The sequence below is a fragment of the Aquila chrysaetos genome, chromosome 8 (genome assembly GCF_900496995.4).
Source record: "Aquila chrysaetos chrysaetos chromosome 8, bAquChr1.4, whole genome shotgun sequence".
Classification (NCBI taxonomy): Eukaryota; Metazoa; Chordata; class Aves; order Accipitriformes; family Accipitridae; genus Aquila; species Aquila chrysaetos.
Genome location: NC_044011.1, coordinates 24,368,177 through 24,392,572, shown reverse-complemented (window position 1 = coordinate 24,392,572; position 24,396 = coordinate 24,368,177). Strand labels below are relative to the sequence as shown.

The following is a 24,396-nucleotide window of genomic DNA, read 5'->3' as shown; positions in this document are numbered from 1 at the left end:
GCCAGAGGTCAAAGGAAGGGTTTTGGTTCCCTCTACATGAACTTTGCAGAGATGTAGAGAGCATCTTTCGGCTTTGAGATGACTTCACACATAAACATAACTTTCAGTGGTGCCAGTTGAATCTGGACCAGTATTTTTAAAATGTGTCAAATTTAATGTCCTCCCTATTTTTCTTTTTCTAAATAAAAGATGGCATACTTTAAACAGACCAGTTAAGTTTATTCAAACACTAGTCTACACGTCTGAGCAGTCAGAAAATAAAGATTTGCAAATCAAAACTCAACTACAATTAAACATCTGTTCCATATCAAGATCATTCAGACTTTTCTTAATTCGGGGTTAAAAACTGATCTTAATTGTACATTAAGCACACATATTTTTACTTCATATTAGCAAAGTGTAGGTAACCACAGAACCTATGTCAACTCTCATATATTTCAGTTGTTCATACGTGCATAAAATACAGCCAATGCTGGCATCCTTTAAATGCCTTTTGTTATAAATATTTAATTAGACCACTGACTGAATGCAGTAAACAAACCCAATAGGATCTTCATTTGCTTCTAAGTAGTAATCATTATGCAGTTAGCACTTCTTTTTGTTTGTTTAAATTGTGTTATCCTCTACTAAAACCCAGATTACATTTAGCTCAGATTTTCTGCTTAAGTCTTTATTGCAGATCCCGAATTTACTGATGAAATTTTCTCTCAACTACCTAAGAAACCACAGAACAAGAGGAAAAAAAAGCAAGTTGATTCCCACCCAAGAAAACAAGAGACATATATAGATCACCCTAAAAGATTAATAACTTACACCTGCTCCCACAGATGTCAATTACCAGGAAGGGAGTAGGTCAAAATTATGTCAATTGCACTATGCTAAAAAAATAAATTGCTTCTAGAAATTAAATCTCAAACATTCCAACAGTCTGCTCACTCAAGCTATTAAAACTCAACTGCCATTACATCTCATAAATATTACACTATTGAATCATGAACCTAAGTTATTTTATCCTTTAATATGCTTCTGTCATTTCAAGTAAACACAAAGATTCAGTCCTTTACAATTTTTGGCAAATACCACTCAATATCTTTCATCCTCACATACTTTGACAAGTCTCTCTGATACACTTACGTGTGTTATCCCTACAAGTGAACTGAACTCTCTTTAAAGAAAGCAATAAAAGGTAACTGAAAGTTCCTAACAGTTCACAGCCTGTGAAAGTTGTTTTAAGTCGTGCTGCTCCAGAACTATTCAAACAATAGTTTCTTCCTCTTTCCTCCTCTCCAGGCATTCATACATTACTCTAAAGAGTCTGAGGCTACGTTGATGTTATCTCTGAGAATTACAATGGTTTTAAGGTTGAAATAAATTAATTGAATTAATGGCTCATGCTTTATGTACCCACATATTGTGTACACATAACATCATCTTTAGTATAATCCTTCCATACAATATTATTTCATGATCTACTTCAGAAGTTTCCTAGAGATAAAGGGCTTTGGACATTTTTACTTTAAAGCTAAAGAATGCAGAAAATCAATGTATTTTGTTAATATGGAACCTGGGGACTTAAGGAACTTTACACATTTTAGACTAAAAGCTAAAGGGCTTAAATTTAACATTTCAGTGGAGGTTATTTTGCTTCCTTATGAAATTTTCCTGGTTTCTAAAAACCAAAATAAAGCAAGTTTGAAGAGTGGCTGCTATCAAAGTTCATAACACTACTCCCACTTAAAGTTTTTAATTCCTCAGAGCAAGTAGCCAAGATACAAAGTAATCATTTACAGACCACAAAGACATATTTTATCAACTATCCAAGATACTGTCCTGGTTTCAGCTGGGATAGAGTTAACCGTTTTCCTAGTAGCTGGTACGGTGCTATGTTTTGAGTTCAGTATGTGAAGAATGTCGATAACACTGACGTTTTCAGTTGTTGCTAAGTAGTGTTTAGACTAAAGTCAAGGATTTTTCAGCTTCTCATGCCCAGCCAGCGAGAAAGCTGGAGGGGCACAAGAAGCTGGCACAGGACACAGCCAGGGCACCTGACCCAAACTGGCCAACAGGGGTATTCCATACCATGGGACGTCACATCTCGTATAGGAACTGGGGAGTGGGGGCGGGGGATCGCCGCTCGGGGACTAGCTGGGTGTCGATTGGCGGGTGGTGAGCAATTGCACTGCGCATCATTTGTACATTCCAATCCTTTTATTATTACTGTTGTCATTTTATTAGTGTTATCATTATCATTATTAGTTTCTTCTTTTCTGTTCTATTAAACCATTCTTATCTCAACCCACGAATTTTACTTTTTTTTCCCAATTTTCTCCCCCATCCCACTGGGTGGGGGGGCAGTGAGTGAGCAGCCGCATGGTGCTTAGTTGCTGGCTGGGGTTAAACCACGACAGATACCAATGCAGAGAGGCTGATGGTAGAATTGACTACAGTTCATTTCCGGGAAAAATCAAAAGACCACAAAACACTACAGTAATAATTTCAAATTACAATGAACTGAGGAATAGGTTTCACATGGTACAAGGCTTAGCTTCATTATGCTGACAGGTCATGGACTTTACTGAGCAATAGTGGAGTACCTTAAATGTTGTATCTACACTGGCATTCAGACAAGCATATTTGATACTATATTCAAGATGACTATAAACCAGGTCCTTCAAATTTGCATCTACAAAAGCAAAGTAATAGAAGTACAAAGATAGATGAGAAAAAAACCTGAAAGAAATCATCACAAAAGAAGCTGAAATATCTATTTAAACAGTTCAGTAGAAAAAGAATTATTGACTTAAAGTTCAAACTGGCAAGTTGACACCAGTCAGAAGACCTATTAAGGCAAAATAAAGAGTTCTAAAGGCAAAAGAACAAACAGATCACTGTCTGAGGTGATAAATTAATTTACAAAGTAACCCTCAAAAAAGAGAAATATCTGAGATGTGCTTTGTGTCGGAAGCCAAACATCAACCATGTCAGGCATGCCCGGGGCAACTTGAAAGACATGCAAAAACAAGCCAGGAGAAATAATTCCATTGTCAAACAATACTAGGTGGCTGCAGAAAGGAACTTAATTATCAATATACAAAACAAACAAACAGTAAAGAAACAAGAAGGGTGCAAATGTACCTGTATTCCTACAGCAACATTTGATGACAAATTCTGAACTACGAAAGAACAGCATCAAATTATAGTCATTTGCAAAGATGTCTCTATATCACAATAAAAACCTGCTGATTCACCATGAGCACATGGGGTTTTTTTCCCCACAAACAATTTTATATAAGCTTACTATCTCAACATGTTAAATCTATTTTTTACTAACTGAGCATCATCCTATAAGCTTCTGTTCTGAGGCACTCAGCAACAAATGACACAACGTATCAGAGAGAAGACACACACACACAGGAATTAGCTTTCAGAAACATTTTGTCACAGAAACCAATTTTTGTTTACTGTGAAATATCTCTCAATGCATTCTGCATGTCACATTTAAATATACTTTTTTTTCCAAAAAGTGCTTTGACTCAATATATGTTCTGACAAAATGTCTTGTTATGCAGAAGTTGCATCAATTTAACTAGACTTTAAATTGTAATAAACCCCGATTTTAATCCTATAATACAGGCTAAGTTTGCACATATACCTAATCCATTCAAAATAAACTAAAATAATTGCAGTTAGAACAAAGTGTACATCCCTGCAAATTTTTTACTGATATAACTAATTTTCTAATTGCATTGCAATTAGTACTGGTTTATCTTTTTTTTTTTAATAGTACATAGATTCAGAGTTCCTTATAAATATTTGTTCCCCAAATTCAACTCCTTTCTGAAGATTCCGGGGGGGGGGGGGGAAGTTTTACATTGGTATTTCACAATGCACTTGTGAAACAGCATGATCAAACCAAATCCCAGAACATCTTCACAATTGTTGCTCAGCTACAAAACCAAAACAACAAAAAACCCAATTAAAAAAAAAAAAAAAAAAAAAAATCAAAGAACAGAAGAGCTAGCAAGACACCACAATCTACTTCCTGTCCCTGTCTATTGGTTACTGTCACAGACTTACTGCATTTTCACCTCAGCAAATTGTATGCCTCTTATTCCAGCCCTTGAAAGTCAACCTGACTAATTGTGCTGGGGTGGGCGAGAAAGATTCTTGAGAAAAAAGATTCATGTGAATCATCTGCAGATAAACCTGTATTTTTTCCCCCAAATTTAATGCAAAAGATGGCTTTGTCTTTTAATATTTAAGTGCAGAACTCTTAACCTAGAGCAGCTAAATCAGGCCATTCAAAAAAAAGTCAACTTCTTCATTAATCTGTGGATAGACTAACAGCCAGCTTTTTCTTCAATCAAGAACTGTCAGCTTCTCAGAAACAATTTCCTATGATGCTGTGTCCAAGCAGTGGCAACTACATGGAAATACCATTTCTGCTGCATATAATTCAATATCCTGTGCATAAAACAAGTTAAGAAGCACTCAAAGAAAAATAGCTTAGATGTGTGTCAGTCAATCACTCAGTGTCAAGCACTTCAATATCAAACACCATCTCTGAAGGAAAACTTTTGCAATTCACCATTATTTATAGGTAATAACCCAGAAAGTTGGAAGAAGTAACAGCAGCCACTTTAAGAAGCATGTGTTACCAGAGACATAAGGAAGGCTCACATAGTACACAACACAGCTGATCATGACGGAGCCCTTCAAGATGCAATGCGCTGAAGACAGAACTTCCAAAGAGTTCCTGGGCTTCTTCATTACTCTCTCCAAGTGATGGTATCAAGAAAGTCTGTAACAGAAATCTTAAGAAAGGATGCAGAATGTACTCAGACCACTTCTGAGTCTCTAGTACCACAAAAAAAGAGGCTTGGAATAGTTTTGTGTAAACTGGACATGGAGTTGGCAGCAAATTTATTTTCCATCCTCCCCCACTTATCACATCTATTATGTGCACTCTTCAGAGTCCCATTACTTCCTCTTCCAGACTCACCAGGTGCATAGAGAAGCAAGGAACTCAGGCACATGTGTAAAATAACAGAAGTAAGAAGGCTGTGTAGAAATCAGATAGAGCCATACACCTGGTGAAATGCATAAAATTTGATCTAGGAAGTATATTTCCTCAAACAATATGAGTGATCACTATGGCTTGTCTTGAAGGAAAAAAAAGAAAAAAAAAAGGTAGGTTTGGACTTTTTTTTTTCTGCAAAGAAAACAAAAGCTAAAATATAACTTCCCCCCTGCCCCACCCCAACAGAGGATGACACAGGACAAGCAGTGCCCATCGTCAAGCTGAGAACATAGCTTTTCCTCAGACGATCTTTGGGAACAACTCATCTCTTTCCCTTTTCTCATGGTTCCAAAATAAATTAGCACATGTAAAGAAAAACTGTGATGCTGTCCATTCAAATACACCAGAAAAATACATGAATGTACAAGCTATGCAGTGGGATGATAGGGCTTTAAAAAGATATCCTTAACTCTGAGTGCCATACAAACTTGCATTGTTCCCGATTCTTTTTTTCCCCAAGGACTCCAATGCTGACATCTTTTGTAAGGAAGAAAAAACAAGAAAGGAGAGCAAAGCTGTTTCAGCTGGATTAAATAGTCACTGGCTGCACTAAAGAATTACAGTCAAAGAAACTGAGACAGTTTAAGTGATCAAATTTGGTACTTCAAATGCTATATACTTATTTTGAAAGGCCAATCTTAATTAAATAGATAAAGAACATGAATTGAGTGGACCTTCCAGCAGCTCGTGTCCACTCAAAAGCCCAACATTTAGCTACACTGCAACTTCTGGAAAAGAGTAAAAACTGTGTTAAGGAAAGGCTATTCTTGAAGCAACTTAACTCTGCCCTCTTTGAGCTGAACTATGTTGAAAATACACATACTTAAATACAATTTTTGATGTTTTCCAACACAGATGCTGCAGAACAGTTAACAGACTGAGAGGCACTGAAGGATAAAATGGCAACATTTGAGTTTGGTCATGAAAACATATGAAGGATTAGATATGAGTACCTTTTACTCAAAACAGTAGGCCTGCTTCATGTAACCAACAAGCATTTGCTAAAGATTATCATTTTCTCAATCCTGCCTTGAAAATTCTCTTCCCTCACTCCCTCAGTTAAAAACTAAGCCATTGCCACACGTCATCACACAGCTCTCAACTGCCAAGACAAGAAGATCCTTGAGCAGTATTGGGATTATTATTACAAAAACCAATCTGTGGTAACCAGGGCAGTAAACAGATATCTCAACATACACAAATGGGCTTCAGTCATATCACTGTTACAGGACTTCACCTATTCACTTAAATTAATACCTCTACCTATCTCAGTTTCGTATTACGGAATTCAGGTGTTTAGGAATATAGATGAACTCAATTTTCAGCAAGTTAGTAGGATATCCAATTGTCATTTGATAAACACTAAATTTCTAAAAACATTTAGTGAAGCATGGAGAGCCTGGTCCAGACAAACCTCTACAGAGCTTTTGCCACCTAGTCTAAATCTCAGAGATAATACACTTTTAAGAACTAATTCCAGATTAATTTCTTTTGTTAAACACTGACCTTAACCAAAACCTGTAACCTCTTTTCCAATATGATTATTTTATGTATTCTACGAAATCTCACTAGCATCTTCTTGAATTGAAATATCCATTTGTTTATGTTTGAAAAAATTATTTCTATATCCAGTCAACTTTGTTTTAGAAATCATTCTAATTTAATTTGTACCAAACACGTCACTTTGCCAAATAAAGAACAAAACCAGCTTCAACAGCTGGGGGGGGAGGGTGCGGTGGGGCGGAGAGAAGAGGGTTTTTTTCTATCAGATGTTATATGAAACAAGGTTAATTCTTTCAGTGTCCAAAATTCAAAATCCATGCTATAAAAAATTAAGTATGTTGAAGTGTTTTAAAGCACTGGAGCTGAAGAAATGTAGCCACATATATGTCTAGAACTAAATTAAGCTCACAAAGGAAAAGGGAATATAAGCAGGATAGAAATCTAACTACCATGTGAATAGCAGCTCAGAGAGCAGTTTCTGGTCTACTGAAATTGCATTTCTTCCTAAGCACACAGACCATTGTCAGTGGATATTCTGTTCTTTCAGGAAAAAAGAAAAACAATAAGGACAGAAAAAAGAATAGAAATTAAAGTTAAAAAAAAAAAAAAAGCTGTCAGAACTAAGACACAGGAAGACACCTAGCACCTGAATCTATACTAAGATTACTTTTGAAAAGAAAATAGAGGGAAATAAAATGATAGGTGTCAGACTAAACAACTGGCCTAGATCATGGAACTCTATGAGCAGTAACAAAAGAGAGCTGTTATTTTAGAAGCTGTTTAATAGGGACTGCTAGGGATATTATGCCTGAACTCATCTGTACTCCCAGACAGTGTAAAGTCTCAAAGTGCAGTCTTCCAATTGTACAAATGTGGAACAAGCCTAAGGAAGTTCTTCATTATTTAGAGATTTATTATCTTCAAAAAAGCTAGAGAAAAACAGGCACCTGGACAACAGTGATAAACGGATGAGATTTTATGGAACTGCTTTCTTCCTGCAAGTGAAAAAAAGTGAGAAGTGACCATCTTGCTAAAAGGACCACAAACAAAACTATTAATTTTGAGAATCTAAGAAGACATAAAGAAGAAAAAAATTGAGTTTCCCTTTTGTACTCTAACTTAAAAATATGAAAAATACTTTATATTATGTTGTTTCTCCATTGCATTTTTTCAGTAATAGCACCTCTCCAGTAAACTCCAAATTATTTCAAAGGTATCATTTTAAAGTGAAAATTGTAGAGCACAGCTAAGTATTGCTGGCATGAGGATTACTATTTCACCAACGTTTCTAAGTCAGAATCAACATTTCACCTCAATGATATGCCACACCACAACAGGAGGTAGGTGCTAACCCTCCAACATAACAGAGCTTCAATTCACCAAGATTGGGTATGGGAAGAAGGGTTACTAGACTAGCACATCAGATAGCTCCTTGCAAAATGTCAAGATGGTAGTGTCAACCAGGGATCAGTGCAATGTTTTGGGGGGCAGTGTGCGCATAGGCGCTGCAATTATTACATTATTAGTCAACTTCGTGGATTTACAGCTATGCCATTGGTTTTATCTCTTTGATAATAATTGTATGTTAATACCATTCATGCTATCATCAGTTTTTAATTGACAGAGTTTGTGTGTAATATGCATTATATAGTCTAAATTAAATTATTAACACAGCTAACATGTTTAGAGTAATTCCTGAATTATACTCCTACTATGGTGAAATATAGCTATAATTATGTACATTAGCTGAGGTTTGAAGGGACCTCTGGAGGTCATCTAGTCTAACACCCCACTCACAACAGGTTGGTCAAGGCCTTGTCTAGTCAGATTTTGAATATTTCAAAGGGTGGTGACTCTACAACCTATCCAGGCAATCTGTGTTTGATCACCCGCAATTGATATACCCTCACATTCATCTTTCAGTGGAATTCCCTGTATTTCTGTTTGTACTCATTTCTCCCCATTCTATCATTGGGCACCACTGAGAAGAGCCTGGCTCCGTCTTCTTTACTCATCCCCCAGCCAGGTGTTTGTACACAGTGCTAAAACCTCCCTGAGCCTCCTCCTCTCCAGGCTGAACAGTTCCACCTCTGTCAGTCCCTCCTTGTATGTCAGATGCTTAAAGCCTTTAATCAATGTTGCAGTCCTTTGCTGGACTCTCTCCAGCATGTCCAAGTCTCTCTTGTACTGGGCAGCCAAGAACTGGACCCAGCACTCCAGGTACTGAGCAGAGGGGAAGGACCAGCTCCCTCAACCTGCTACCAACATTCTTCCTACAGCAGGCTAGAAAGCTGTTGGCCGCCTTTGCTGCAAGGGCCCATTGCTGGCCCATGGTCACCTTGTCTATCAGGACACACAGCTCACTCCCCACCCCGCCCCAGTTCTTTCTCTGAAAAGCTGCTTTCCAGCCAATCAGTCCAGCCTGTACTGGTACATGGGGTTGCTCCTCCCCAGGTGCAGGACTTTGTATTTCTCTTTGTGGAATTTCACAAGATTCCTGTCTACCCATTTCTCCAGCCTGTCCAGGTCCCTCTGATATATCAACCACTCTTCCTTCCCAGTTTTATCATCATCTACAAACTTGCTGAGGACACTTTGTGCCATCATCCAGGTCATTAACTGCCTTGGTATCAATGCCTGTAGTAGAGCATTAGTGACCAGCCTCCAGCCGGACCTCAGGCTGCTGATCACAACCTTTTGAACCCAGCAGTTGAGCCAGTTTCCAGTCCACCTCACTGTCCACTTACCTAGCCCATACATCATCTGTTTGTCTAGAACAATCATGGAAAAGTGTCAAAAGGCTTGCTAAAGCTGAGATTACATCCACAAAGTCAGTCACCACATTGTAGAAGGTAAATCCATGTAGAAGGTAAATCCATGCTGACTACTCCCGAAAACCTTCTTATCCTGAAGAACTTTGGAAAGGATTATTTGCACCATAATCTTCCCAAGGATTGATCAGCCTGATATTTCCCACATCTTCCTTCTTCAAAATAGGAATGACATTTGCTTACTTATTTTTCCCCCCACAAACCCCAGGAACCTCCCCTGACTGCTGGGACATTTCAAAGATGATCAAGAATGGCCTTGCAGTAACACCAGCCAGCTGACTCAGCACTTGTGGGTACGTCCCATGGGACTTGTATCTCTAGTTTAAATGTTCCCTAACCTGACCCTCCCTTTTTTCATTCATTTACAAATTGCATCTTCAGGCTTTTGCCATTAACTAACTACTGACAACAAGACGATCAAGCTGGAAAAGTGAAGTTTTTCTAACTAAAACATCTTATGGATTAAGAATAGTGCATCAGTACTTTAAAAAAAAAAAAAAAAAAAAAAAGAAACAAGTCATTAATTTGCACTTCAAGATTATCTATTAAGATTCTACTGAATCTAAGGTATATAATATCTAAACTCAAATATCAAGTCCTCTTACATTACGATTACACCACTGTTACAAAATAATTGTATAGTATTGTGTCTACTAATTGGCCACAAAAGTTTCAGTATTTAGTTACTGCTGAGAATCCTATCAGCTTATACCAACTACAGCATTGATCTGCTGCTGACACTAAAGCTACTGTATCATAGCTTTATCTCCTTTTAGGCCCTTTCCCAGCTATTGTCTTATATAGACACATGCAACAAGAATGAACAATGACAAAATTTAACAAAGAATAAGTTGCTAGGTCATATTTTGTTTTCTTTCACACTCCTTAAGTTATGTGAATACAAACTGATACAGTTCTACAAGAAAAAACGAATATGATTGTAACTCAAACAGAAAAGACCCCAAGAAATAGTGTATTAACTCAGATTTTATTACTGATTTATCATGAAGGTTTAAGATGGCAGAAAGAGTTCCACCAAAAGCTGTCTGTAAAATAACAGTAATGAAAACAAGGTATTTTTCAGTTTTACTTCATTATTAGCAAGTATATATATTTAAAGAAGTGTCTCTAATGTAAATAAAATATAATTAAGTTGGTCTACGGTGCATAGTAAAAAACTGGAAGAGGCATCAGGAATGTCTCAACCATGGAAATTGCTCCAAACTAAAACCTGGTTTACTAGAAAGTCAACCAAGGTAAAATGGCCTTTGAACTTTGTGCTTAGACTGGAGCGTTTTTGTTTATTTGCTTTTAAATTCTTGTATCATTTCTGTTACTTTGTAAAGCAGAAATAAACCAGCATTCACCCAAACACTAAATATTAAAGGAAGACTAAAGAAAGGATCAGTATCAGAAATTGATCTACTAGGATCCACTGCAGAGAGCACAAACTATTTCAGTTATCAGTTGAAGCAGCCTTCTGAGACTTTTAACATTTTGGTATGGTAGTACAACCATAAAAAGCTCTACATGTATTTAAGAACATGAATCCATTTATAAAATTGCGGTCAGCACTGCTCATGTCCTATAAATGATTCAAATTAACATATAAAAGAGATTGTTTCTATTCCACTTTGTCCATCTCCTTAATTAATTTTTGCTTCTGTTCTTACAGCAAACTCCTATTTATTACAAATAATCAGAAAACAGATTTCTTGCCAACCAAGTTAACTGAATCATGATACATTTAAAATACTGCAGAATAGAATTTTTCAGTAGTAAATGCAAAATGGTATCTTTTTAAATCTGTGGAAAGCCACAACTTCATTTAAGTCTCATTTTTGGATGGGGAAAAAGCCCAGGAAGATAAAATTCATACAGCCTTCAATTAAAACAGAGATACCATTCAGATTTAAACATCCTGATTTACATGAAAAATCAAAAAAGAACTCCAGGGTTACCACAATATCTATGTTAATTTTTGGTTTATATATAATGTCTCTATATATTTCTCCATATATATTGATAAGAATATATAAATAAAAATACTTTTCAAGAACATTTAGGTGACAAAATTTCTGCAACTTTAGACCATAAGTATGCACAGCCCTATGCAATGTGTTCTGGGGAGCAATTATTTTGTAGTATATTGTTCATGTTTTGTTTGTTGTGATAAATTTTTTTCTTCTGTAAACACAGCATAAAAAATAAGTAGACTTAATTAACTTTAACAAAGGCTTCACTATTGCTTTTTACAGTTGACTTAATTTATGGTGAAGTGGTCTACATTTGACACTGTCAGGGAGAGATCCCTGTAGGGATAAAATATTGTACTTTGCAAAACATACACCAAAATTGTTAGGTTTTAACATCAAGAATAGGAATTATTTAACAAATGGAGGCTTCAGAAAGCTTGTATTATTAACAACTATAAAACACAAACTTTAAAAATTCCAGCAAACTGCAGCAAAACATTCCCAAGGAGCATTTCACATTGATAAACAACAAATTAGAATTTCTTAGCTGATAGGAAAAAGAGTTTTATTAGAGAACAGGTTTAAAGCAAGCTGTACTAATGCATGAAATAAGACTTAAGTTGTGATGAAACTTCTGAAAGTCTTAAAAACAGGTAGCTTTTTTTTTTTTAAGTCTTCTCTAACTATTAGTTTTGCAAGATCTCGAAGGACAGGTGAGCAGTATCCATCCAGTATTATATTATAGTACACAAAAGGACTTGTACGCGATAAGCAATTAAACTACCAGGAAGCCTAATAAAATCCACAATCAAACAGTGTAGGGACTGACTGATGGACACTGGAAAATGAAACAGCACAAGAGAAGAAAAAAGGTTTCAAGCAGAAGCCTGCACCACTGCATGACTTGTAATGTACGTGCTACATCAAAAATTGAACAATTTACGTTAGACAAAAATGGGAATATTTTCAAGGAATCAGCCGGGTCTAGTAAATGCCATAACATCGCCATTATTTTGTCCTTAGATGAATCTGAAAGATATATCTAGATGCAAATTTTAACCACTCTTCGTAACTCAGATATTCAGTCTAGGCACCACAGCTCATCAATTAGTTACATCATGCAAAATGTAACAACTACCTTCAAAAGTGTAGTCCAGAACAAGTATTTTTCCCCCATTCCAAACAAATGGACACTCCAGTGCAAAGCATAAGACAGAAATGTAAAGGAGGAGTTGACTTTAGTGAGGAAACCTATGACCTTCTATAACAAATATTAATTCTCCACATAACTACCAATGCATTGTGCTTCTAATACTCACTTAAAAGGCTAGTTGCTGTGGGTGTCGTATTAGGTATGACTTTGCAGAACATGCTGAGTCATATCATGTTGCTTGGTCACATCCTTAGCTTACTGAACCCATAAATGAAAATTATGATATTCTGAACTAGCAGCTTATATGGCCATAGAAACTTCTCATCACCTTATGGCCATCCCATATGACTCACAAAGAGAAATGACTGTGACTGGAAGCAAAAATAGAAGTGAAGCATCAGAAAGCCAGACTTCACCAGCTGTTTAATTCACTGGATTCCTCTTTTTCACAGAAGTTTACAAATAATTGAACCCAAGAACAGCTTAGAGCTCCTGTCCTGCAAAAGCAACTGCTGAAGAGCAGAGGGTTTTTTTAGGATTGGGATGCAGCTGTGCAAAAGAACCAAGCCTCATTATTAGAGCCTGCCTTTAGTGCTACTAGCTGGAAGAACTTTTGAAAATATCACCTACACAACCTTTGAGATACAAAGCTGAAGTCTTCAGGTACTATCAACATGGTTTTTAAGTGTTTGCAAAGTTTATTGGAATTACAAAATAGAACTAAGCAAATTGTAATCTGTCTTACAACTGACTGGCTGGAAGTATGGTTTCTAAATATAAACTGTCCTACAAGGAGCACTGTCTTCTTTCCAGGGGTCACGATATCCCAGCATTAAATAAATGAGCTTATTACTGGGGTATCCATCAATCCAGCATGAAGTAGGGAGTTTCTAGTTAAAACAATTCCCAACCCTTCAGAAAGGGTGCCTGGAGAAGTCATGTAGTTTATAGTAGTCAGTGTTGCATCTTCTACTAGCAAAAGTGATTACAACTGAACTTTCTAATAGAGAACAGCCTCTCACACCTTTGTACTGAAGTGACTGGCATCTTTTGGGAGACAGTACCAGCCTGAAGTAATCTGCTGACAAGATCTACTTACTACCTTACTCATATAAAAATTTTCCATAATAAATCAAACCAAAGGTTATTTCACCAAAATAAGATTTGGAATGCAACTTTTTTCTTCCTTTCATGCAATTACATGTTTCATAATTTAATCTTGATCTAAAATATTAAACAACTACTATTTGACTTAGAACATGGACACTGTGATCAGACTGAAAGAGAGTGTGTGTGTATACATGGATATATACATACACACACACACACACATATATATATATATTCAAAGCATATTAAAGCCATAAACCCCAAGAAGTTATTTTTCCATTTAGCTCACAGTCCCTACTTCTGTTAGTGATCTTAAGTCAGATTTAACAGACAAATATACACAATATCTAACCCAGGGATTTACAGCTGTAAACAAGCAATCCATGCAGCCATGAAAATGTGGAACTAGAACATAACTTTAAATACAAATATGTATTTTATACCTGTAACAGAATTTTCATTTGAAGCAAACTTTTTTAAACTTTGGCTCTCCAGTGAGATAACTTTAAAAAAAAAAAAAAATAACAAACAAGACAACTTTATTAGTACCTGTGACACTACCTTCAGGAAAGCCTTAATCTTTTGCAAAAAATTCAAGTTTGAGCTGTCAAACTATCACCATTGAAAGGATTTGGATATTGCATTTTATCTTACTTGCTAGTGTACCTCAGAGTGCATTTTTAAGGATAAACGATAAGGTCTTAAAGATGGAGATTTAAAATGAAATGTTAACTGGCTCCTAATGATAGCAATGTGAATGTAATATTTTAGTGAGCTCACTAAATATACAAAAATGTATTTGTTAAACTCTCAGTGCAATGAAAGCAAATTTTCTTTTTCTCTATAGAAAAAGAGCTCTTTATATAGAGACTTCATGCCTTACCTCTAGGTCACAGCTGTATTCTGTGCCATCCAGAAGCATCACTTTACACTGCACAGTTTTAATTTTCTTGGGAGACTTCTGAGGAATGCTTTCTGGTTTAATTTCAGCTGTCTGCACTTCTTTTGTCTCCCTTTTCTCTTTTTCTGTTTGTTTTTCTTCCTTTTCCTTTGCAACTTTCTCTACTTCCATTTCTTTACCATCTTCTTTGGCAGGCTATATAAAATACAGTTAAACAATGATTGAAACTCAGGAAGGTGAATATTTTTCAACTTGTTCATTTCTTTTATAAGCTACTAATAAATGAAACATTGAACTTTCATTAAAGTTATGCACATACTGGAAGCACAATAACCAGTGTAAGCATTCAGGTCTTCCTTTGGGGACCAGATATTCTTGCTCTCAAAACACAGAAGGTACCTTCCCCCCCCCCTTTCCTTGAAATGAGATAATTCTTTTAGTGTTTTATTGGCACTTTTTTTTTTTTCTCCTAACAGAAACTAATTTAAAAAGAAGCTCCAGGAATTATACAAAACTAAAAACCAGTGTTTATGAAAGTCAAGTTATACAGAATCACAGAGCAGTTGAGGTTGGAAGGGACCTCTTGAGATCGTCTCATCCAATGCCTCTAGGGCCATCTAGAGCAGTTTGCCCAGGACCATATCCAGTTGGGTTTTGTGTATCTTCACAGATGGAGACTCCACAATTTCCCTGGGCAACCTGTTCCAGTGTTAGACCCACCATCACAGTAAAAAAGATATTTTTGTGATTTGAGATGAAATTTCATGTTTTTAATTTGTGCCCATTGCCTTTTGTCATTTAACTGCATACCACTGAGAAGAGTCTGGCTCCTTTTCATTCCCTCCCTTCAGGTATTCATACACATTGATAAGATTCCCCTTGACCCTTCCCTTCTCCAGGCTGAACAGTACCAGCTCTCTCAGCCCCTCCTCATATGGAAGACTCTCTATGCCCTTAGTCATCTTTACCACCCTAGAATGCAAGGTTTGAGTGTTAAGAACTGACATGCAGCTTTTCAAAAAGCAAGACTCTGGAGCACTGCAGAAGGTGCCATTTGGCTTGGAACTCAGCACCAACCTCCCAGAATGAATCAATAAGGACAGTGACCACAAGCATGGTTTCTAGGTAAAGGATAACAAAAATTGAGATTATAGGGAGTCAGAGATAATACATTTGTTATTTGTTGTGGTTAAGTCACTAAGGAGGTATTTCTGTGATGCAATGGCTTCAGAGACAAAGCTGACTTAAGAAGCTTCTCCTCTTATCCCTGCTCATTTCTACCACAATGATACAGTTCAATGTTACTTTGAAGTATGCCAAAGCGTGAGTTTACACTAAAATTAGACATCTAGAATGACTAGAGTAAAAAACAGTCTGCCAGAGAGCAGGAACCTTTAAAACAAGCTATGCTACTTGTAACTATATCAACCCAACTGCACAGAAGGCCAGATAGTAGCTGTCATTTTTTCCCCAATATGATCCTAACAAAGTTTTACATGAATTACAGAAATCATGAATCAGGTCTCATTAAAATTATTCTAAAGCATCTATTAGCCTTCCCACATGTACCTGTGTTTCAGCACTACTAACAGAGTGTTTTTCTTCTTTGTCATCTGCTTTAGCGTTATGCTGATTTTCAGCCGCTGCTTCTTCTAAGCTCTTTTGTGGCTGAGCTACCCGGTCTGGTGCCTGGCATTCACTTTCTTCAACTACTTGTTGTTCCCCTGTGGTCCTTTTCTTGGTCTCATCTTTGGGCTCTGCCAAGGTGTATGATTTTTGTTTTTTAAGCCAGGGTGGGAGGAAACGAGAAATACCCTTGCTTTCAGGTGAAGCTTTCTCCTCCTTCTGGCTACTTGGACTACTTTGGCTAGTTGGTGCTGGGACAGAGGAAGAATCTTGAGCTTCTTCAGAGGATGTTTCCCTAGACTTTTGATTTTCTGGAGTCTCTGATGCTTCTTCAGGGTTGTCCTTGGCTTTGTCTGGTCCCAGCTGCTCAGAATCTTTCTTTACTTCAGTCTCTGAGCCAACTTCAGTTGTCATTGTCACAGCTTACACTAAAAGAAGCAACAATAAGAAGTTTTGTTATGTAGCATCACTACTTTTACTGACTCTTACATTATTTTCAGTAATTTGTAGTAATAACCTACAAGAGTTTCTAAATTAAACTTATTTGGGTTAAAGAAATATTTCTCTTCAAATTCTCAGCTCAGAAGTAAAACCAGTAAGCTGAAACTTAGTGCTCTGCAGATAAAGATTTTCAAAAATACTATTCTAGAGAGATAGATCTACCAATAGTTTCCTTCTCCTTGATAAAAATTTACGTATGCTTACTGAAATGCATTTGTTTTATTATAAGCTACTCCTAATGTTATCGGCCAAGGTTATTTCATGAATAACTTCAGTTCTCTTTCTACTAGGCTCCTTGGTTGACCCAGAAGCTCAAATTTCAGAAGAGCATCCACCTTCTCTAGTTGAACTGGTATATACAACCCCCTTACTATTCACTGACACTTATCAATATACCACAAGTTTTATACAGAAAGTCTTTTTAAATCAAGAAAGAGTGCATGCTTCCAGTTGTTCCCTTTTACATTAAGAAAAGCCATTCCTGCCTTAAAAGAGGCTCAGTTAGACTTCATATAACTCTTCCATCCTCCTTATCATCCATACCTTTTCAGCAAAGAAGCAACCAGTAGGCTTACAGTTGACAGTATCAGGAGACATTGACTTTAGATGGGAAGTCACAGCTTTAGTATTTAAGTTTCAGTTTATAGTTAAATCTGTTGCATTTGAAGTTAAGGGTGTACTTTCACAATTTCTTTATCTCAGTCCACAGTGAGCCACTGGTGGGGATGGAAGAAAATGAAAGAGCTAGCTTACCAAAGAATAGGAAAAAAGGATGGTGAGCTCAATATTGAGTATAAAACAAATTAGAAATTGTAAGTCAGTGATACTGATTACTAATAACACTAGGAAGCATACTTTTTTTTTTTTTAAAGTGAGATTGGGTTCTTAATTACGAGTTCATACCAACCAACATAAAATCATACATAACTCTTATACTCTCTCACCACTTCTGCCTGCTCTTCCTTCAGTGAAATTAAAGACAAATCATAATACTATAACAACAGGATATGTGATAATAATCTTTAATCTCAACATTATTGGTATTTCTTGAAAAAATACTAACTAGAATAAACAAATTTTGTTAGCTGTGTGGCACTGGATTTTGCTGTGTTACCTTGAAAACATAATATAATTATTTTTTCCAATTTATTGAAGTGAGCCAACAAAAATAAGCACACCAGGGTCCAACAAAGTTTAAAATGGTTAGATCGCATTAGAAGACACTGGTATTTATCTACAACCTTCTTAAAACAATTAGTTTTAAACTGATGGTCTGTTTGTCTGGCCTGAAGGTTAGCAGGTTAGTTACAATCACATTTATAACTTTAAAATATTGGGCCCTCTCAATTAAAATTGATTGCCATCAATGCCTGCCATTAGAGTCAGAAGGCTATAGGTCCAGGACTCCTGCTGAACTCAACAGCTGCTGCCTCCACCCCTGCCCAAAAAAGAGTCAAAGAGAAGGTAATCTAGTTTCGTCTTGATGTAGTTAACTTGCACAACACTTTAAACCGCACTTGAAGCCAACTGGAAACTAGTTTAGGTCACAAGGCTGCAGCAACATTTTGCCTCTGGGTTTCAAATCATGTTCACAAGTAGTCAGAAATGAAGTTAAACTATGCCATGCCCAAGGAGAAGAAGAAGAAGGAAGGAAAAAAAAAAAAAAAACCCAAAAAAACAGAAGCTAAAAGATGCCCAAATATACAAAAGAGAAGCCCTTCTGGCAAAAGAGATGGACAATAAATATCAAGCCAAAGGAAACAAACTTGACAGTTATCTTAGTAAGCAGCTTAGACATAGGAGCCTTGAACTATCTACAGGCAAATTCATATCAAGCAAGTATCTTGAGACCAAAAGTTGTTGTGGGTTGCTTCTTTGTTACTTTAAACTTCACTATCTAAAACAAAGCATTCACCAATGGGGAAATTAAAGGAAAAGTTAGTACCTTTACTGCTATACTAGAAACTTCTGAATACATTTCAAGCTTAAATATTACAGTTATGTGGCCCTTATTTTCACTTTTTATAAAACCCTTCAAGTTTTAATACTACTAATAAAGCTTGTTGTGATAGAGTATTAATATTTATGTAAGTATTCTTTATCTCAGAGGTAATAGGCCTCTGAAAGGCAGGTTTCCATTTGACTAGCTGTTAAGATTAAAGAACTTGCTATTTAAAGCCACATATTAGTATGCTAGTTTTAAAGCTACTACTAGTCAAATTACATTTTGCTATCATCTTCATACCTTACACAGAATTGCTACTGTTCTTTCCTAACGGTAGGTATCATTCTTAATAATGTGAAAGTTTATTATCAAGATGAACAATATATAGAAAACCAAAATCAACTTTCCCCAAGAAAAAAATCCAAACTTTTGGTGATCAGAAAATAGCAATCCACTCTGCTTAATAAAGTCAAAATGGAGGTTTCATTATTAACAGAGACGGTGGTGATTTTTTTTTCATGCATCTCTAAGAAAGAGCCAATTTCTTCTCAGAAAGTAGCTAAAAACTTTTAGAGAACTTGATAAATCTTTAAAGAAGCTACAGGAAAAGGAAAATCACTGTATTTCATGCATGCTTCTTTTAATTTTCAAAATATACAGAAATGCATTAAATATATGCACACACTAATAAAAAGTCATGATATACCATTCTCGAAATTAAGATCATATTCTGCTTATATAGTCAAACAGGAGACATCTCCAGAAAATTCCTTAGAACTGAGCAAAATAAATCACCCTGTAAACACGTTCCTATGATATTGTTCTAACAATAAAAGGGACTGAGAATACCAAATTACACATCTTAACTCATTAAATTTAGACAGGATAGCAGTAGGTGGTACAAACTTGCTCAGTGTGAAGCAAGAAAGGTTCTGCATCTCCAAGTGTCCAGGTTTTCATAATTGAAGTTATAGTTAAAAAGAAAACTTGGCTTTATACTGCAGAAGCAAGGGAAACTTGTTACAGCCCCTGTCTGAATAGGTCTGTCCACATTCATTGAATGCCTTCATTTGATGCAAGAGGTGATTTCTTTCACGAGCTCAATTTCATATAAGCTTGTAACTTCAGTGCTTTTCGGGGGGGGGGGGGGGGGGGGGGGGGGTGGAATGAGGAATAGAGAGGAAAAACCTACAAAACAAAACACACCTCTTCCCTAAGCCTGTGGATTTCTTTATACTCCCAGTAGTCTCTGAATGAGCTGTTAAGAAATGGATTAATTTACTGAACAAGGGCACTGACCAAGAGTGTAAGGGATAGTCTTCTCAAAATATCTACCTTCTCTACCACAAGCTTTATGTATTTCTTTTTTCTAGAGTTTCATGATGGCACAATAATCAGGCATCCCTTGAGAAACAGAAAGTCAGATTTATCTGCCCTCCCCTGCACTCCCTTCCCTTGTACTCACTATTTCAATGCTCTGTCAGATCCTCCAGTTTTGTGGTTCACAGGAAAAACAGAGGTAGTGAGGGACAAAACATTGGACTTCTGCAATCAGAGCCTACTGTTGCAAGTTGTAAAGTCTCTGATGACTTCACTACAGTCAAGCAGATCAAGCAACCAGGTTATCTGGAAATGGCTTTTTCCTGATCCCCTCCTGCACTGACAGGAAAGACCTTGCAAGATCCCACCTAGCCCTGTGTCTTAACAGCCAACAATGTGTCAGAAAGAAAATGGAAATAAGAAGCAGACAGCATTTGTCTCAGAAGTAAGATCAGGAAGAAATAAAACAAGTTAGGTTGAAAATTTACAGCTCTAAACTTTAACTGCATTTTTTCTTCCCCTCCTGTCCCCAAGTAAACTCTCATTTGCTCTTACTATGTAGCATAAGCACACTACACATTTTTGCCCCTTTAGTTTTTTCAAGCTCTGTAACAGCTGCAGCAGGATAGGGTTTTCCTTATCTCACCTCTTTCATATTGCAAGGTAACATTAAATCCATATTTCATTTTGAAATGAGAAAGGAAAATAAGAGTAAGACTCTTGCATCAGGAGTGGACAACAGAGAACAAACCTTAGGGAGATGCTCAAATGGAAGGATTACCAAGGTCTGAGCAAAGAAAAAAAAAACTTCATAGATTTTGTAATTGGCATTAAAGTACTAGTGATAACATCTTTATCTTTTGTAATCCTCCTGAAAACCTGGCTCATGCAGATTGAATGTCTACCCAAACTGCAAGGACCAAGGTGGGAGGGCAAAAAGCATTGGAAACCACCTCACAAGTTCTGAAAAGGAATTAAGTTTGTTAAAACAGGTCCCACTTTTATGGGGAGCAGATGTCCTGCCCTAATCTTAACTCTGCCAACTTCCCCAAGCAAGAGTGCTGGCCAGGAAGCGACTGAAGACAACAGGTATTCTCTCCCTTCTCCATTATCCCTTCCTCTCCCTTTTTATTCCACTGAGGAGAAATTAATGCTGGCCAGAATTCACACCTGAAAGCAGGGCAGAACACTATATTCTTTCCTTACCACTCTCTTTCCTCTCAAATATACAGATTTGTCAGTTGGTTGATACCTTTCTTCAAGCTGCTAGCATAAATTCTTGAAATGTAGTTGTCTGACCAGAAGGATTTCTGCCACCATAGGTAAACCAGAAACGGAAGACATATCGAGTATAAAATGAATTTAGTTTAAAAAAATAAAAAAAAAATAAAAATAAAGTGGCTCAAAGATCCCAGACAACATTGAACTAAAAAACTAAAACCCTTGAAAGTTTACTTTCACTGTAGTTGATAATCTGCATCTTAATTCACTGTTTCCATTATGGTATTTCTTATTCAACAGCACAGATGAACAAATCCAAATCCTTTTTCCATGCATCTCTGGATCTCATTTTACTTATTTTTCTGAGTATATGAAAGTAGGAAATGGTAGTCCTAAACTTGTTTTTTCTTCTTCAGTTTGTCACTGAAATTCATAGCAAACTCAAGAAATCAAAATTGCTTTGATAGTTATATCTCCACCAGTCTACAAGGATTCGCAGAGAAACCATCATGTTGTAGAAGAAAAAAAAAAATATTCATCCTACTTCCATTGAAATAAATTACAAGTCAGTGCACTAAAAGCCAACATGGGTGTCTGCGCAAGTCATGCAATTTTCTGGATCACTATATTATTAATAATTGTTTTTTAAAATCATTACCTTTATAAAAATTAACTAATTGCACACTTGCACTTCCAAATATTGAAGCTCACATAGGGTGCACATAAAAGAACAAAAAGAGAGCAAAGAAAATTTCTAATGTCTGAAAAGTGTGCACAAAAACCTGAAACAAGGTCATATGTATTTCAACTGCTTATTTGGGAGGTTTTTTGTTCTAACGGAAGTTTTATTTCTTGTCATATTACTGATTTGAAGCACAATAGAAGACTGCTCTGTATTTCACACTTGGTTAGGACAGGTCATTTAGGAACAACATGATTGCTGGTTTCAACACATAAAATTTCTTGACATGAAAGCCATAAAAGAACTAAAATCCTAGCTGGAATAGTCATTCAAATTTTACAGAGAGTAAAAGGGTCTGGTTTAACCAGTAGGTAATACCTGAGCAACTTGGTACTATACCCAGAAGACTTTTCAAAAGCATAAATCAATTATTTTCTGTGGAGTACAATCATTTATACTCCAAATCAGGCTGAAAGTACTAACTAAACTTTCTCTTACATTTCTGTTAAATTTTAAAACTTGTATTTAGGCATGTAAACAAGAAAACTCATGGCATCACATGGTTCTCTGCAGCACACCACTGTGCTGCATCATTTTGCTGAAGGTGCCAGTATAACCTGCACACATTCTATTAGAAGACAAAGCAAAATGTAAATCCAGTTTCACCTTTTAGTCATCATTTAGATGGATTACTACAATTACAAAGACATGGAGCTCTCTGAACGCAAAGGAATAAATTAACAACTAAAGAATACAGTCTTCAACTTTGAGATCCTTAAGGAAGAAAAAAATCCCTAAAACTGGCTTAGTTACATCAATCCACAACATTGACATTGTACAGCTTCCAATAAAATACCAACCTGCAGTCAAACACCAACTCAAAGAAGCCCCAGTTCTCCCATAGGAACTTGCATCTGTCTCAGTATTTATACATACACAGGACTGTATATACATACAAACAGACATACTTTGACTACTGAATCTAATAATTTGGATTAAGTTCATTTTTAAGCACATTCCTGAAAAAAATAGATGAGACTAAAGTCAAAGATCAACAGTTTAGCAAACTACTGAACATGTTTTAAAAAGTTACAACAGAGAACCCAGAGGAAAACATTTTGCATGTACAAAATCTAATCAGCTATTTTCAAATTAAGATGACCTCTAGTAATTGAACCCAAACCTAAGTATTTACACACTGAAGGACTGTTTCCGTTTGCTCCTTCCCTGTTGATCACTGTGCACAAAAATCAAGGTTAACTGCAGAGCCTGAAGAGACAGGCTGCAGACTCTGCTTTTTAGTGAGTCTCAGCAGTAGCCACAGGGCAGAAGCCTGTCAGAGTCCATCAGTTTCCCACGCTGCGACAAGACCACCGGAGCTGGGGCATGAACTGATCTCATGCTGTCACGGCTCTTATTTGTAGGCTTAGAAGGTAATGCATTGATAAACAGACTACCAAGAACAATCCTATGCCACATATAGCCAAAAACAACCCCAAAATTATTTCTTTTAAAGCTTTACAGTTCATGGAGGAGCCTTATGCAGTAATCCAGGTGACTAGACAACTAAAGGTGTGTTATGATTCAGACTTTTGCCATCGTAATAATATCTCCTGCTACAAATATTTATCCCAAACATAAGCCAACTAAAAACCACCTTTTCTCCTTACAATTCTGCTCTAAGTGTCTCCTAAACTGGGAGCTTATCTGCAAGGAGATAGCCAGGTGAGCTGTCATTGCCAGTCTGTACATTGGTCAGCAGATGGTGCCATAATAGTTCTAAAAATCGGTAGCACATTTCAAAGCTCAAACTTTAAAAGAGCAACAATATTCCAATTTCAAGTGTAATTCCCAAATTATGACAAGTAATTGAATGTTTTCATAGAAGTATTAACCTAACATATTTTAATAAATATAACTTGAGAGCCAGATGCTGAATTACTACTCCATGACAATAAAAATTAGTTACATGTATACGTGAACATGTGTGTGTCTAAGTATACACCCATATTCACATAGCATCTAAGCTTATCTCCAAGAGCAGAACTGGCACAAAATGGTATCTTCCGAAAGGATCCCATTTCTATCAAATCCGGTTTCCAGAAAATTCCAGGCACGTCATTGTGGCTAGCAGCCCCAGACAGAGTTAATGGCAACTATACTCATAAGCATCCTTTTACCCAGATAGTGAAGTCACTATTCAAAGTAACAGGTATTTTGTTAGCCTTCTTGTTTACACCCATGCCATCATACAGCTGAATATTTGCAAGCGTACAATGTTTGCCCCCTAAATACAGTAGCCTACCTGCATTACTAGGAAAACATTTTTGTACTTACATAAATACTGAAATATCATTAAGTCTCTAGAACCAATTTTTGTAGTGCTAGAAAATTATTGAAGATGTGTCATCATTCCTTGCAATACAATGAATACACAGGACTTGCCAGAAAAACACTGACAAGTCCCTACATAGAATGGTGTGAACTTAAAAGATACTGCTGAAACAATCATATAAGACAAGTACTAGAGTAATTCTGAAGAACACT

General features: G+C 36.5%; 1 protein-coding gene across 31 annotated transcripts in view; it reads right to left on the bottom strand.

Moving 5' to 3' along the window:
- Positions 1-24,396, bottom strand: part of EPB41L2 (erythrocyte membrane protein band 4.1 like 2) — a 130,142-nt gene that overhangs the window by 62,316 nt on the left and 43,430 nt on the right. For all 31 annotated transcript variants that reach the window (XR_005932957.1, XM_041125207.1, XM_030021817.2 and 28 more), the window contains 2 exons: positions 16,124-16,608; positions 14,537-14,749 (listed from right to left, as the gene is read on the bottom strand). Coding sequence is in view for 30 of the 31 variants with exons in the window: in XM_041125207.1 (XP_040981141.1) it covers positions 14,537-14,749; positions 16,124-16,594 (684 nt within the window). In the remaining variant the exon portion in view is untranslated. The remainder of the gene's footprint in view (positions 1-14,536; positions 14,750-16,123; positions 16,609-24,396) is intronic.